The 17671-nt window shown below is 42.4% G+C and overlaps 2 protein-coding genes across 3 annotated transcripts; one reads left to right on the top strand and one right to left on the bottom strand.

The window, feature by feature from the left end:
* Positions 1–430: 430 nt before the first annotated feature.
* LOC119402434 (uncharacterized) lies at positions 431–8176 on the top strand. Its single transcript, XM_037669587.2, has 5 exons — positions 431–718; positions 1545–1674; positions 3678–3821; positions 4263–4570; positions 5334–8176. Exons 1-5 carry the CDS (start codon positions 555–557, stop codon positions 5707–5709), a joined length of 1122 nt encoding a protein of 373 aa, XP_037525515.1. The 5' UTR covers positions 431–554; the 3' UTR covers positions 5710–8176.
* Positions 8177–10934: 2758 nt separating this feature from the next.
* Positions 10935–17249, bottom strand: LOC119402414 (uncharacterized). 2 transcript variants are annotated; one of them, XM_037669562.2, is made up of 3 exons: positions 16836–17249; positions 15838–16003; positions 10935–13181 (listed from the first exon to the last, which is right to left on the bottom strand). In XM_037669562.2, the coding sequence occupies exons 1-3, from the start codon at positions 17101–17103 to the stop codon at positions 12632–12634; spliced, it is 984 nt and encodes a 327-aa protein (XP_037525490.1). In that variant the 5' UTR covers positions 17104–17249; the 3' UTR covers positions 10935–12631. The 2 variants fall into 2 exon arrangements, with proteins under 2 accessions (XP_037525490.1, XP_037525495.1); XM_037669567.2 differs by having other exon boundaries at positions 15900–16003; positions 16836–17179.
* Positions 17250–17671: the final 422 nt, after the last annotated feature.

The raw sequence follows: 17671 nt of genomic DNA, 5'->3' as shown, positions 1-17671 counted from the left end.
GCAGCGAACAATAACAGGGCTGATGGATCCAAAGACCAAGTTTGGGCGGTCGGCCATGCCTGAGGCTTATTGCACGGGGGTGGTGAAGTGACTTAATTGCAGATCTGGGCAAGTCCACAGCAAGTGTGTAACTGTCCCATTGTGGATTGTGGTGTCATAAAATGGGCATGATTTTCCATAAGGGCCGCGGCACTGTTTCAACCAGCGAATGGTCACCGGCTAGGTGAGCGTAAACTTGTCACAAAGCTTCGGCAATGCAACCTATACATGACGAGTTCATCCACCGGGGAGGTCTGACGCACACATAGGTTAAGGGCTTAGGAGATATGGATTTTGTTCATGCCTTTATTTGTACTGGACACCCCCTATGTGATACCCTCAACACGTGGGCTTTTAGGGGTAACTTGAAGAAATTAAGGTTCACTGTAATCAATTTTGTATGTCTTAAAAGTGTAACGCATTTTCTTTTCTTGAAATTGGTCTCATTGACCTTGAAACTTCACTTGCTTGAGAAAATGTTCTGCAATAGCTGAAAAGCATTTCTTTTTACCCAGATGCAGAGAATGCGACAAGGGGATGTAGAATACTTTCATAAGTATTACCGCATGATGCCGCAGCAGTTCGACTTTCTCTTAAGTCTCTTGAAGCAAGACCTTGAGAGAAAGCACGTCGTGAGAGAGCCCATAAGCCCTGCTGAGCGATTGGCCATGACACTGAGGTAACATGGTGATATGGGTACTTTTTCTCTTCTTCGTACAAATGGTACTTGTTATGGCATGGCACAACACATATTCCCACGTGTGGAAACTTTCCAAATCGTATCGGCGATTCCAATAGGGTTGCATGCATGACACGATAGAGCTGTACATATTTTCTACAATCTATATGCACCAGTAACTGATGTCAAATGTACAATTAAGCATACATATGCAAAGCCAACATTATCGCTGAAGATAAGCGCCACTATCGTGCTTTGAATGTTTGGTCTGTCAGGACACAATGTGGCTCAAAGAATTATGTAAAATTTTATGCTGCTGCTAGACCATACTGCAGGATAACATTATGAATTTCAGTAAAGCAGTCTTGCAACAGTTGTGGATGCATAACTTTTAGAGAAATGTTGTTCAGTTAGAGAGAAGCAACTCTTGCGGCAACTACAAGTTTTTGCAGGACGCAAGTCTTTTACTTGATTGATTGCATTAATTACAGTAAGAGTGCGCATGTATGCAGCTCCAAAGTTATGGAGCAGCATAACTGCTCCAAAGTTATGCTGCTCCAAAGTGAGATTTTAGCTTCTCCAGAAGTTGCGCCGAAATAGCTTCAGTCAATCACATCACCGCACATGGAAACCATGGTGAGGTAGATGCTTTTTTCGTAACTTGATGTTGCTTCTGACCCTGATGTATGCATTGTTACCTGTGTGTATGCGAGTTGATCAGCAGACCAACTATAATACAGAAGAAAAGCACTTGGTCTCTCAACCAAAGTGTTTTCAAGGTGTCCGCTACATGCTCTTACTATTGATAAATATTTTTGTGCTACAGGTACCTGTCGTCTGGAGACCTGATGCAGGATATTGCTCTAGCATTCCGTGTTGGCATATCCACGGCACGAATGGCTGTGAAGGTCACAAGCCGTGCCCTTTGGAACAGGCTGCAGCCACTGTACATGGCCGTGAGTATACTTTCTGGCAAATTAGTTACAGATAATCCTTAATGATTCTGTAGAGTGCTTAAGACAGTTGGCCTTCTTGGTCACTCACTTGGTCTGGGCTTCCACTAAGGTCATTCCATGCGAAATCAACCAGCGATTTTCCGACCATTATAAATACGGCTAAAAAAATTTCCACATTTTTATTGCAGTTCAAAACTCATTCTGCTTTCCCACCTTTTGCCACCTATTGATGAGAGTTTGTAGCTTCGCTCCGACTGCGATAAGAGGGCTTCAAAGAACAATTTCTTTTCAAAGGACGTTTATGGGATGCATTCAATGAAATTGTATTCGTGGCAATCTGATGTAGTGATGTAACTGTAAAAATAACGACTTTTTATGTGTATCAACTTTTTTAGAGTTTTTTGGGAGAGAAAAATTCAATAAAGTTGAGAAAATCTATATTTTTTTCGGGAACATGGCAAATCAGGCACAAATAAAATATGTAATGATGGCCTGCGACCGCACGGAAAGATTTTTTTGATTGTGATGAAAATGAAAAGATTGTTTGACAACAAGCACGCTTTTGTCCCGTAAGCAAGGATAGATATCTTTGTCTCTTAAAGTGGTGAAAAAAATTACCGCTAGTATCACCCATCCACGATGTGGGTCAGCGGATCGGTGGTGCTAAAACACCCATACAGATAGACTTATATTTGTTTGCTTGAAAACAAATGTGCTACTTGAAATTGCATTTTACGCATTTTAGGCAGCTTCTCTAGTAGTAGTAGCTTTTGCCTTTTGTGTGTGTGTGTGTTGAAAGACAGCGTCTAGTGGTGCTGCTGGCGCCGCCTTTGAGTTCGTCTGCCTCAACTAATGCGGGGCCTGCCTTGGGCATGCACTTGTTGTGTCGTGATGCTGTTTGTTTATAGACTATCATTTCGCCCAAACAATGAAACATTTATTACCTCAGTAAGGGAACATAGGTCGGCAAAAAAAGTGGAGCTCACTCAGACTCACTCAAATAATGTATTTTCCGCCTAGGGCTCATTCAGACGCACTAAAGTTTTCCTCAACCGGACTCACTCGGACTCAGACTCGCCAAAATATTACTCAAGCCGGACTCACTCGGACTCAGACTCGCCAAAATATTACTCAGCCGGACTCACTCAGACTCACGGCTCGATCTGAGTGTGAGTGAGTCTGAGCGAGTTGACTCATGAGTCCGTTCGCGTAAAATTAGTTTTTTATCCTGGTGTCAACGCTTTTTAACACCAATTTCTCACACAATCGGTGCTCTACGATATGCCTTTTGATCTTGTTCCTTCAAATACGAGTGATCAAGGATTTCAATCCAGTAAAGACATTTTTATGAAATACGCGACTCACACGAGATATTTTTATCAAGAACTTCCTGTGAAAGAGCTTGTGTGGGGAAGATCATGGCACCCTCCCCCCCCCCCCCCCTCCACGGCGACCTCAAGAAGAGAGTCAAACAACACGAATATGACGTCAGAAAACGGCACGTTGCCTCGAATCTACAGGCCACGAAATTGACTGGTCAAGTGCACGTGTTCTGGGCAAAGAAAAGAAGCTTGCATCATGCCTACACCTGGAATCCCTGCATATACAGACGACTGCGCACACGCAGAACAGGAGTGATGGGACGCTTCCGACAATGTACTACCGCTGCTTATGTCACGTACTTAGGCGTACTTAAATACGCTGTGCCATCTTTGTGGCTTTTATTGTCAACAATGCTCCCATATGGGGGCCGAAACGTCAAGTAAGCTGTGTTCCTTTCTGTCTCGGTGTATCTTTTCGCGTTTACACTATGCTTTATATGGCGACAAAAACAGAATGGTGATAACGGACGGTACACAGTCCCGTTAAAAAGATGATTGACCTTATGCTCATAATAAATCAAAAGTGCATTGCTGCGTTTAAATTTTGCTGATGTGCGATGCTAACCACCACTGTAGGGGCATCCTTGTGATCTAAGCAATCCTTTTTTTCTGACATTTCAGAAGCCTACCACGGAAACATGGCTGCATGCTGCCGAGGGTTTCGGCCGCGCGTGGCAATTTCCCAACTGCCTCGGTGCCGTGGATGGTAAACATGTCCAGATAAAATGCCCGAAGAATTCTGGAAGTATGTTCTTCAACTACAAGGTGTGTATAACCTGCAGTGCTGTTTTAAGATTGCAAAATTCATTTGTGAGCCCGAAATACCTTGAACGTTGTAATATCAAATACTGTTATTTAGGATTATCAAAATTGTACTCATATCTGCATTATTAGGTAGGGCAGCTGGTTGTATAATACTCGTCCGCAATGCTGTGAAAATGATGTTCTGTATAGTTTCACAAGAACAAAGTGTTTACAGTGGTAAAACAACCCCGTGGCATAATCGGAAAGTAATGTACAGGTATTTAAAACATTTGAAACACTACATCCTACTAATGTGATGTTTTAAAACAGCTGCAAAATGTTATTCTTTATGGTCGAGATCCTGGAACAAGGGCTGTAACAGCTATAGAGCACTAAACCTGAAAAAAGTACCAATCTGCTTGCACATTCTGCTACATTCCTGCGACAACTTGTTTATTGCAGGGCACATACTCCATTGTTCTCCTGGCGGTGGTGGACAGCAATTATAAATTTATTATGATTGATGTGGGGGCCTATGGGAAGCAAAGTGACGGAGGTGTGCTGGAACAGTCGAAGTTTGGCAAGAAGCTTGAACGAGGAGAGCTACTGCTTCCGAGGGATCTCCCTCTTCCAAGCACAACACTGCCAGCCCCTTGTGTGTTCGTTGGGGACGAGGCGTTCCAATTGAGAACGGATTTTTTGAGGCCCTATCCGGGACGTGGACTTGACCCAAGCAAAAGAGTGTTTAACTACCGCTTGAGCAGAGCACGGTGAGTTCACGTAATCTTATGCTGCATTATTACTACAGCTGCAATCCCAGAACATGTCCCAGTCTCGAGATATATATCTGTGTTACAGTGTCAACACAATGTACAAGTAGTATAAATACGAAACTGCTCGTACTTGGTTTTCAGCTAATTTGTTTTCACAATATTTCCGACATTTTGATTGAATATCCCATGAAATTTCAGATTATCCTAGTCTTCTGTGTTGTTGTCAGTGATTTAACACGCTGGTACACATTTTTCCTATCACTACTATTATGTTGACTTTGTTAGGAAGAAGAACAATTTTCTTATGACAATGTGCCGATGCTATCCAAATCACTTATACTCTAAATCACTGTTTCACTTCTTTGAAGGGTTCACGAACTGAAACTGTGGCTCAGCCAGCAATCTTTTTTAGGGGACAGGCCAGACTTGGCCATGAAGTGAGTGCATGCCATGCAGATGTTGTTCAGCGTCACTGAATGCTAAATGTCCTATGGTACACAGAAATTTCATGAAGTGTGCACTCCCATTGCGTCCCATGGTCTGGGACGCAATGACGTAGCGGAAATGTCGCGAAGAGGCTCTTGGCCACGCGCTCGTGTGGTCCGTAAACTTTTGTGGTTGACTGTACCTTGGTGCTCCATGCACACTCCTGTCTAAATTGGTGTTTTGCACAGCCAGAGTTCAGTAAAGCTCACATCCAATGTTTTCTAGCTTTAATAATTGCTCACAATATTCTGGAAACATTCCTTGCGTTACGCAGGAGGTGTGCAGAGAATGCATTTGGAATTCTTGTTACGAGGTGGAGGATCCTCGAGAGGACCATGGGAGAGAGCCCAGAAAATGCCGAGTGGAATGTGAAGGCTCTTTGTGTGCTGCACAATTTCCTCATGGATGCACACACAGGGAGTGAGGACTCTTACTGCGGTCGAGGCTACGCAGATTCTCTCAACTCCCTTGGACAGCGACGGGGTGGCCAGTGGCGACAGCAGCTCGTGCAGACACCTTTGCAACTGGCTCGCACGAAGGCCCACAACTTTGCCAATATGGCAAGGTATGTTCGGGACCTGTATTCGGAATACTTTAGCAGTGCCGTAGGGTGTGTTCCATGGCAGGATGCTGTGCTCAAAGGAGTTTAAATGCCAAAATGCCAAATGCAGGAAAGCTCATTAATTTACAACTCACGTATTCATTTTTTTTTTTTGGTAATTGAAACAAAGTGGCATGGCCCTATAGAATGCCATACATTAAAGGGACACTAAAGGCAAATATTAAGTCGACATTGATTGTTGCAATAGCATTCCAGAAACCTCGTAGTGCTTGTTTCGTGCCAAGGAAATGCTTATTTTGAAAGAAAATCACGTTTTAGTGGTCCACACGGCGTTAGTGCACTTCAAATCACCCACCTGAACAGGCCTTATGACGTAGCTTAGCTCGGCTAAGCCCAGTTATGCAGGCACACTTTGTTAACCGAACGATATGGCTAATTGAACGTGCCGTACTGCAAGCACTCAGTACCGTCGTTTCATCAGTTTCCGAAGTCCAACGCCCCTAAAGCTCGTCGCTGTCATCTATCTGCATTCGTCTCCCAACGTTTAGCTCGTTGAAGTACCCGTTCATCACTCGTTTCAGCCTGCCAATTTGCGCACTGGTACTCAAGTTTCCACTTCAACTCATTAGCAAGCAGAGTAACATCCGCAGGGTAGTCCAACGCAGCTTGCCGCTTTCGCTGCTGGGACACAGCTACGAGGACACAGCTGGCGAGGAAGCGTTTGTCATCCTAGCAGCGGCGGCAGCGGACGCAGGTAGTCACGCGGTATACGTTCTACACCACTTGCTCATGAAGGTTGTGCCGTACACTTCATACTTGGCGGCAAAGTTGCTTCCACTAGTTTCCCAATTTCGCCAGTTTGAATTTAATTTAAATAAAACTCTGCACGCATCCTCACTAAATTTTACGTTAATGAGCTTTCACTGTATAGTAGCTATGGCCTACCATATTTAGAGTATTGACTCCCTGCAGAACTGTGCTGTGTACTGTTTATAATTGCTCTTGTCATTTAGATTTCACTCACCTACTATGACTGTTTACCCATTCTGGTTCCCATGTTACTGTACTAATCCCCCAATGTAACAACCTCCATGAGGGCATTTAGGGACACTAAAAACAAGCCAATTGTTCTGGCACAGGTCCCTGAAGCTAAATTTTATGAAGTATATGGCCCATGTAAAAGCCTTGTAAAAGCTATGCTTATTGGCACCAGTTGCAGCTTCCTTAGAAACTGTGCTGTCATGGCAGAGCTCCAAGTTAACTGATCTCGAAGACCGAAGCCGTCGGGCAAACCTTATCATTCATGGTGTTCTCGAAAACACAAATGAAAATGACACGGTTCTTCGAACTGTTGTTGTAACCGATATATTCGAGAAAACATTGGGAGTGAAGTGCAAGTCCATAGCCCGCATTCACCGTCTTGGCCGCGAAGGTAGTCGTAGGCCTGTCATAGCCTACTTTCAAGATTATCAGGAGAAACAAGAAGTCTTAAAGAATTCAAATAAATTGAAGGGCTCCAATATTTATGTGCAAAATGATTATAGCCAGTGCACGCTGCGCAAGCGCCGCCTGCTTTGGGAAAGTGCAAAAGCTGAACGCGACAGCAGGAAACGCGTTACTCTTATTCACGACAAAATCAAAATTGATGGCAAACTTTTTGGCTGGGATGAAGCAAAAAATGCGCGTGTAGCACTTCATCCGCAAGCTACAGGTTCTGATTGACCCTCTCGACAGTCTGTGGCAAAAAATGTGAGATTGCTTAACGTAAACGCGCAAAGCCTGTCTAATAAAGTTGACAAGCTCGAGTACCTTCTACTCACCTACGATCCTCACATTACAATAATCACAGAAACCTGGCTGCACGAAGGTATAGATGATTCAGTACTAATTCCTCCGAGATATCAAATCTTCAGACGTGACCGGCCAACAAGAGGTGGTGGTGTAGCAATAGTTCTCAAAGATGGTATTAGTGCTCGGCCCCTTCAACAGATTCCTGAGCACGAAAGTTTATTCCTTAAAGTAAGCTGCTGGGGCCATTACTTCACCGTGTGTGCCATCTACAGACCACCCTCTTCAACACACGAATATCTGTCTAAGCTATATGACCACATGTGCGCGTTCAAAAATGATCGTCTGATTCTTGCAGGTGATTTTAACTTGCCCAATGTTGACTGGCGCGTTCCACGCTCTGGATCTGATGTAACGACGTTAAACCCTCTCGCTGACATTGCCTTGATGTGTGATCTTGTGCAGATTGTTAATGAGTGCACTAGAGAGGCTGGAAACGCCCGTTCTACACTCGACCTAGTCTTTTTAAGTTCCAATGTATGCAAATACACGGTCTCCATTGAAGATGGCATCTCCGACCATAAAGCAGTATTTTTATCCTTTGGTATCGGTGAAAACAAAGTGCACCGGCAAGAGACCAGACATGTCATTAGGGATTACTCGAAGGCGGATGACCAGGCCATTTTGGATTATCTGTGGTTCCTATGTGATAATCTTTCTGATGATGTGTCGACCGCCTGGAATGAAATAAAAACTGCGATACATTACTGCACTGATAAGTTTGTGCCAAGCAAACAGGTTAGGAAAAACCGAAATAACCCATGGATTACTAGAGACATCATACATTTGCACCGTAAGCTAAAACGAGCTAGAAAAAAGAAAAAAATACCCTGCAGACTTATCTCGTTAAAAGCCCAGCTTGCAACTCGGCTAAGCGAAGCAAAGGCAAGATACTTCAACCACTCGCTTCCTAACTTTTTGAAAACTAACCCGGATAGATTCTGGCGGTACTTGAGTGATGTGCACAAAACACCGACCGAGATATCAGTAAACGGCTGTATTGTTAACGATCCAGCCAAAATTGCAAACCAATTCAATCAGTATTTTCACTCTGTATTCACTCAGGGAGATCATGCTGACACAAACATTAGTTCTCTTTCTACTATATCTGCCGATTTCATAACTGTCGAAGGTGTCCTTTCGCTGTTACTGAATGTTAAGACTAAATCTTCCGGTGGCCCAGACGGCATACCTAACGCATTTCTGCAACGTTACGCCGAACCTATCGCGCACGTCCTCACCCATCTTTTTCGTCTTTCGTTTCATAATTCCATTCTTCCCGATGATTGGCGTACGGCACGTGTTATTCCCGTATTTAAAAAAGGTGATCGCCTAAATGTTGAAAACTACCGGCCAATATCATTAACTTCCGGTCCTTGTAAACTTCTTGAGCACATCATCACGCATTACATAATGTCATTTCTTGAAGAAAACAATATTTTGACTCCTTTCCAGCATGGTTTTAGAAAAGGCCTCTCAACTACCACTCAACTTGTCACCACAATTCACGACTTCGCAATAGCACTTGATAAAGGCGACCAAATAGACGCCATCTTCTTAGATTTTAGAAAAGCTTTCGACTGTGTCTGCCATGGTAAACTACTCACGAAACTTTCGAACATTGGTCTACCCGTTAATGTAATTAATTGGATCCGCTCCTACCTTAGCAACCGGAAACAGTTTGTCCAGGTCGAGGGCGGCAGCTCTGAGGTTCTGCCCGTAACCTCGGGAGTTCCACAGGGAAGTGTCCTTGGCCCTGTCTTGTTTCTCATCTTTATCAATGACATCGTTTCATCAGTTGACACCTCCGCCATAAGCCTAAAGCTTTTTGCAGATGACTGCATTCTTTATAAGCCAATTAAAAGTGAAAGGGACCAAGAATACCTGCAGAACAACCTAAATTCCCTCTCCGATTGGTGCCATACCTGGTCGATGGAGTTAAACATTAGCAAATCAGTCTTTATGCGTATTTCAAATAAAATTACCCCTTTTACATCACGCTACATCTTAAATAATAATCCGTTGATCGAAGTGAGCAGTTTTAAATACTTGGGAGTCAATATTACCAATCGACTGTCGTGGAGTAAACATATTGACGACGCTTGTTTCTCCGCCTCTAGAAAACTAGGTTTTCTTAGACACAAACTAAAAAACGCGCCATCTCAGATCAAACTTCTTGCATATAATACATTTATTCGGCCCCGTCTAGAGTACGCATGCGTAGCCTGGGACCCGTATTTTAAAAAGGATGTTCATAAACTTGAAATGGTCCAGAGGAGAGCGGTAAGATTCATCTATAATGCCTATCAGAATCTTGATTCACCTTCATCACTTATGGCTACTAACAACATTCCACTCCTGAAACAGTGTAGAGCTATCGCCAGACTCAAGTTTCTTTTCCTGCTTCGTAATCGGCAGTTTAATATCGATCCCAGTAAATACATCTCTCCCTCCTCTTCTAGGAAAACCAGACATGCTCACAATCATGATCTGACGCCATACTTTGCACGTACTAACCTTTTCAAACACTCCTTCTTTCCGAGAACCATTAGCGAATGGAATACACTGCCTTCAAATGTTTTTCCTGAACGTGGCATTCCCGACTTTGAAAAATACATGCATCTTTTTGTGTAATCTACACTGTTAATATTGCAATGCTACATTATAGCTGTAGCTTTACTTTTTGTTCTTGAAACTATTTATAGAAGTTTGTTCACTTTTCTTCTAGAGATGTATAACTAAGCATCCTAGTTAGTATGACTTGTTTTTCAGCAGTATTGTGTATTATTCTAACTTGCTGTATAAATTGTTCGATTTTTTTTCGCTATGCTCTCTTTTTCGCCCCTCCTGCATGGTCTACGGACTGCAGTATGTACTAAATAAAAAAAAAATGTTTCTACGAATAATAAAAAACACTTGTGCTGTTGGATTTTCATTATCTACTGCTTCTGCATGCCCTGCTGTTTTAACAGCAATACATGGCATTAGGAGACAATGTCACATACATATATCTGCAGCGCTAGCTTTGCATATAAGCTTAGCACTGATAAGCTTGAGCGTGTGGTTTTTACTCCGGTCCACATTTCGGCAAGGGCAAACTGCAAAGAACACCCGTTGTGCTTAGATTTGGGCGCCCGTTAAAGAACACGAGCTTGTCTAAATTTAGGCTCCACCATTACGATGTGCGTCGTAACCATATCATGGTTTCAGCATGTTAAAACCTCAGGAAAGCTTCATTTACATTGCTACAGTGGAAGGGAGCTTGATGCTACCAAATTATGCCGCACAAACATAAAAGCATGATGTGTTTCAAAACACCTTTAAGTGTGTGAAGTATCACTTTATTAGGCAACTGTGTAGAACAGAGGTAATTGTCACATAACCCCCTGTGAAGTTCTCGCAGTATGACATGTACACTACCATCTTAATTTAACATTAAAAGGGTTCTGAACAGCCCCTCGTGTCTGGTAAAAAGAAAACATATAGCAGAAGCAGACTCCGCTGTGAGCAGCTCAGGCAAATATTGTAGTCATGCATGGCAAGGAGAGCTTGCGAGCAGGGAGCGAAGTCTCCAGTGCCCTTCCTTCATACAGAAGCTCATATTTTGTCAAAGAGCAGATGCTGCTATTGACCTCATTTACATCAGATGTGCTTCTTGCCACGGTGTGCTGGCATTGTGCTCCACACTGTGCTGAAATTACTTAGTAGTAACACTAGCATGCACTGGAATTGCACCAGAGGTGAGGGAGTGTATTTGATGACACCCACTAAGTAGCGTCCACCGTGTAGCTTAAAGCGTGCATGTGTAGACAAGAGAAGAGAAAATTTCTGGCTACACTACTGTTGCCATGGTACGACACATTTGTGCAACCTATTCTCGTTAAATCGGTACTTCGCGCAAAAATTGTCATTTGTGATGGGAGTTTTGTGTGAATTATAAATATCAGCTTTGTAAAACGCTTATTTGGGGTTCCTACTGTGGAAATGCGGTGAATAAAATTTCTGACCATAGTAACGGCAGAAGTAACGTCCGTTACTCTTTTAGGGTAACTGTAACTGTAACGCGTTACCTTTTTTAAGAAGTAACGTAGAGCAGTAACGCGTTCCTTTTTTCTTAGCGTAACGAGTAACGTATTTAGTTACTTTTTTTGGGTAACGCCTACAACACTGCTTCTAATAGCATGCAAGCTCTTCCCAGAAAGCAATTCAGGAGAATATTTACAAGACAAAAAACTCAATGAGCTTCAGAACAATTTATTCATGTACCCTAAAGGCCCGAGGGCATTACATAAGGGGAGTAGTAGTATACATACATAAAACCAGCACTAACAATAAAGTAATAAAAGTTTGAAACAGTAAATAACATCGTGTAAATAATGAAAATCGTAGAGAAGTAATTAAAATCACAAAACCACACTAAAAATAAAAGCGTAACACAAGAACAAACGAGGCTGAACATTTCTCTCCTAAACAGCAGTCAGGTGACCGAGTTATACAGTAAGCTAGATAAATCATTATACATATAAAATACATCTGAGTCAGTTATACGAGGTCATTCAAACACCAAGATGAAGCTTTAATTTGTGAGTGAATTCTTCGTGGTTTCTTATACAGACAATGTCGTTAGGAAGTTGATTCCAATGATTAACAGCAAGAAGTAATGGTGAATAAAAAAACAGGTTTGTTCGGGCAAATAAATGTTCTAATTTGAATTCATGGTCAAGACGAGCGAATGTTCGATGGGCAGGTTTAATAAGTGTAGACAGTGTGGAATCGTTGCTGCGATGCCTCGCGGAGTGATAAGAATATCTTGCATGTGGGAATTTAACAATGATGCAAAAAAGATATATTTACAAATAATTTACATTTTCCTTGTTTTACAAAGAGGCTTGTAGTTTTTGCCCCGCCATGGTGGTCTAGTGGTTATGGCGCTCGACTGCTGAACCGAAGGTCACGGGATCGAATCCCGGCCGCGGCGGCTGCATTTTCGATGGAGGCGAAAATGTTTGAGGCCCGTGTACGTAGATTTAGGTGCACGTTAAAGAACCCCAGGTGGTCGAAATTTGCGGAGCCCTCCACTACGGCGTCTCTCATAATCATAGCGTGGTTTTGGGACGTTAAACTCCAGATATTATTATTAGGCTTGTAGTTTTTCAGTCGATTTACAGTGGCTGTGGTGGCTGCAGTGGAAGTAATTGGGTTGGCACCACCCCAGCCTCATAATGGTTGACTATATCCATGATGTGCATCTTGCACAGCCCCAGTAAATGGGGTGGAATTTTTTCCATTTGGCTAGACAGTGAGAGAAGAAAATGTTGGTTGTCTGTAACTGATGTTTCTAGCTGTTTGTCGATGTCATTGAGGATTGTGTCTGCGTTTTTTTTTCTTTTCGAGTTACGGGTTACATTTGCAAAAGCGCTTTTGTTCTGTGTAAATGCGGAGGAAATGGCGTCTGTAGAAGGTAGTGAATGGAATGAAACGGGAGAGCTAGTCTGAGAGGCAGGGGTCACGGATTTCGATGCCTCTGCAGAAGATGGTGAATTAAATGAAAAGGCGGAAGAAGTCCGAGATGCAGGAGTCAAGTTCGATGAAAGTGTGTCCGTGTCTTCAACCATGTCTAATAACATTTCTCTTGGTGATTCAAACGTGCTGCCTCCACCAAGTATTTCGCTCACAGAGTCGTCGTCTAGTGCGTCCATGTTGCTGGTGGTCCTACAAGAAAACAGATTAGTGTCAATGAATTACTGCTTTATGATTGCAACACACAACAAACAGTACTTCTTTCTGGTGACGTTGCTGCAAATGGCTCCCTTTTGAATTTTTTTACCACACCTGTGCCAAGACACGAACCTACATGTCAACTAATGGCTTTGAAAATGAAACTTGCGTAGCTGTTCTAGTGGCAAAGCCAAACCATTTTGAGATGTCTTGTGAAGTGCTGGTGGCACATTGGCACGTGAGGTAGCCACACTGGCATGTTCTGCTTCATTGTAGCTGTATCAGTGTGCATGAGTTAGTGACCCTGAAGCATATAAATGAACCATCTGGTGTGAATTCCTGAAAACAATCTTCAATCAATGTGGCTTACTAAGAAACACTAAACGTACTCGTTTTGAATTAAAAGTTCATTACTACCTCAAGTTTGCAGTAATCGAGGCATAAAATCCTTGTCATTTACAGCTATTTCATAATGGAACTTTATACTACCCAATCTGAAGTCTCTCTCATCTGTACACTTAAAAAAAAAAGAAAAACTTAAATCATTCTATTTTTTCCTTGTTGAATTGTAGTGTAGTTCATGTATTATCATTCTTGCTGCACTTATTTTTACAGTTAGTTACGGTTGTTGTATGACAGTGCTTTATTGATATTACTTGTCTTGCCATTTGCCTATGCGTTCTCAATAAATGCATTCTTCTTCACAGGTCCCCCTACAGTCTTCAGGCTAAGAGAACTCTCTCAAAAAATCATTTTATGTATTGCTTCTTTTCTAACAATAATCTTGAAACTTGGGTGAAATTTTTGAAGTATAAGGGAACTCCTACAGTTTCCTTTACCCAGGCATGGTTGAAATTTTGTTATGCAGGAGTTTCGATTCAGCCAAAGCTCAATGTATCTTGCTGTGTCTTAGCCCGTATTTGATACGAATAGCAAAAAACAAGCGGTGTGCACAATTGTGTACACATCGTCTCAAAGGGTTAGTTCAAATCAAATCATTGTCAAGTGTTTTTAACTGAAGTAAAGGAAAATATTTATGCTGAATATAGTTTGTTTGTTTGTTTATACAATACTGCAGACCCTATTTAGGTCCAAGCAGGAAGGCAAATACATGACTATATATATGTATATATACATGAATAGCAATAAAAAAAAAAACGAAAGAAGAAAGTCAAAACTAAATAAGATATACACTGAGGAATTACGAATAACATCATCAATAAAAACGACGTCAGAACGAAATAACAGTAGTAAGAACACATTGCATGCACATAAAACATTTGCTTATACCACCGCAAGACACTTGAAATACAAAAAAATAGGAACACTAAAAATAAGAAATGAAGGATTGGTCAACGCATCAATGGCGAAACATCATGTTCAATGGAATCTGCGCTTACTAGTTGTGATAAATGCAGCTTATTCCAATCGTTTATAGTGCGCCGAAAGAAAAGAAAATTTGAAAAGGTTAGTTCTGGTCTTATATGGTGTTAAAGAAAGTTCATGACTATGTCGCGTTCGACGTGTCACATAAGCCTGCAGGTTGAGAGAGAGAGAGTTGTTTTTAAGTTGGAAAAGAAATTTTAGCCTGTGTATTTTTCCTTCGAATCTGAAGTGTCTGGATATTGTGTTCTTTCGTTAGGCTAGTGGGAAAGTCAGTTACTCTATATTTAAAAAAAAATGGACGTAACTGCTCTGCGTTGAATCATCTCTAGAGCATTAATGTTCATTTTTGTGTAGGGATCCCATATGATGCATGCATATTCTAGTTTCGGTCGGATGAGTGAAGTGTAGGCTAGCATTCTAGTATGATGAGGAGTGTGCTTTAGTTTGTGCCTGAGGATACAAAGTTTTTGAAGGAGGAGTTACAGATGGGGTTGGAAATGTGGTTATTCCAACTTAGGTCATTGGTTATCGTGATTCCAAATATTTATATTGGTTAACTTTGGTGAGCGGTGTAGATCCTAAATTATAAGCAAACGACATCTTATTAATTTTTTTTGTTATAGACATGTAGACTGTTTTTCCCTTGTCCAATTCTATGCCCCATCGCCCGCACCATGACAAGATGTTTTGGACGTTGGAATTAAGCACCAATTGATCATTAAGGGAACAAACTTTGTTAAACATATACAGTCGTCTGCGAATAGCCTAATTTGAATAGGGGGACAAATTTCGTTAACGATGTCATTTATATATATTAGAAATAGTAAAGGTCCCAAAACACTACGCTGGGGTACTCCAGACATTACTGAAAGTTCATTAGAAAAGTAACTACCAATTGATACAAACTGTTTACGATTACACAGATAAGCTGCTACCCAGTTAACTATGTATGCGGGAAGGTTAATTGACTGCAGTTTTTCAATGAGTTTACTGTGAGGAACAAGGTCAAACGCTTTCTTAAAATAATGTTCATTACGTGTATGTTCATTTGTAAGTTCAGGCGGTGTACTAGCCATTAATACGACACGATAGTGTTCTAAGAATTAGTGTTATCTTTGTAATATTAATAGAATCCTAAAATGTGACCAATGGGTTAGTGATCTGGACATTGTTCTAAATGCAAAGTATTCCTGCTCCAAAGTCCATCATTGCATCTGTGTGCTGTTTTGCGCAACCTATGTGGCAAATAAAGAGGTTATCTTACACACGAGGCTCCACTATGTCCCGCAGGAACATCATCAGTGTGAAGTACTTCCATGAACTTACTGGCTCACCAGCAGGAGCGCCGCTTTTCTTCTTCGCTTCGCGCAATTTTTTACAAAATGTGTCGCGAAGATTGCGCCACCGTTTGCTTATTGCGTTGACGTCACCTGCAAAAAGAGAGCACCATCGTCAAGTCAACTGACAGCAATGGGTAGCATAGCATTGTATGTTAGCAGTTCTTATGTGCAAGCAGTTTGTTTGTTCGTGCCTCACTAGTATCTTTAAAAAATATATTGTATTGTACACAAGCACACTGCTAGTTATGTGAGGTCACTAGAACAAAGCGCGTGATTGTAACTGAGTGATACATATATTGCACATTATTACAGTATGAATGTGAGAAAGCTTTCCATACGGCGACTAATAATTAGGTGCCTCGCGCACGTACATAAACAAAAAAGAAAAGCATTTTACGTTTCGTCCCGCGACAGGCCTTTAGAGCGAGTTTACTGGACAAGCAGTTCAATTTACAGATATAAAAATGTTCCCTTGAGAATGGGCGCATATAGGTAAAAAAAAGCAAACATGTTTGCGCATTTTCTATTTGTGTGCGCTAAGATTTCAGAAATGGTGTTCGTTCAATCATACATGCAAATACCTTCTTGCGTTGTGTACCATAAATACTGCCTCGCCGCGGCCACTTTTTTTTTTCACCAGCCTGGGCAACGCACGGGAATCGCAACAAACATTTTCTGGTATCTAGGCAGCATTCCGCCGTTATGGTAGAGCAGTTTTTTTACATGATATACACGCAGACGTACCAAACGAGCTCAAACACGACGACACCAGTATCTTGTCTGGTCAGCTTAGTTCTTGCTCGCGTAAACGTTTTTTGGAAGAGGAGTTGTTCGGAGATGTGTGTCTCGTTTGCTGCCTCACCAATGTTACATCTCGTGGTGTACGGTACCATTTTTCTACAAACATCGGTATGGTACTCACCTTGCGTCCCAGCTAGGCCTAGGCCTATCGCGACGGCAACCCACGCAGCCGTGCGCGCATCAAGGTTCTTGTAGGCCGCCAGCCTCTGATCCCACAGCACAGGCTGCCCGTGAACGAGCGAAATCAACAGTTCATTTTGCACTGCGGCTTGGTTCATGGCGAAAACTTCCTCGATCGAAAACACAGTCGTCCAAAGCAATGGCGTCGATGTAGTCTGCGCTGGCGAGACGGAGGAGGACGTTGACGTCATACGATGCAGCGCTGCCATTGGCTGCGGCCGCCAGACCGGTACGGCAGCCGCGCGGCTACATTCAGCAGGTTGGATGCCCGTGCGGCGTGCGAATCGTCGCCGCACGCTGTTGGGCGTCTGTCGGGTGCGGCTGTTGGCACGAACAGCCGTACGGCGAATCGCATCCGAATTCGCACCATGTGTCTAGCACTTAAAGGGTGCTCTCGCACATAGCGTGCACATAGCGTGCACATAGCGGGAATAGCGTGCACGAGCCAACAATGCAACTTTTCAACGAAGGCTCCGTGAAGCCGCCTAATCCCATCTGTGATGTTGTAAATATGCGTGACACCCGCAAATGCACTGCCGAGGCAGAGACGTCACCCTTTGTACGACCGCACCAACGTTTCTAGAACTTTGGCCCGCACCAAGTCGCTAGCGCCGCCATGTTGAATTCCGGCAGTGTCATTTGCTTTGTACATAGTGTGGGGTGCAGTATCGTACCAATTCGTTCGCGAGTGAGGGGGCTGGCGTCACTCGCTCGGTCCGCTATATATATATATATATATATATATATATATATATATATATATATATATATATTGAG

The sequence above is a fragment of the Rhipicephalus sanguineus genome, chromosome 1 (genome assembly GCF_013339695.2).
Source record: "Rhipicephalus sanguineus isolate Rsan-2018 chromosome 1, BIME_Rsan_1.4, whole genome shotgun sequence".
NCBI classification, from domain to species: Eukaryota; Metazoa; Arthropoda; class Arachnida; order Ixodida; family Ixodidae; genus Rhipicephalus; species Rhipicephalus sanguineus.
This window is presented reverse-complemented; position numbering and strand designations above follow the sequence as displayed.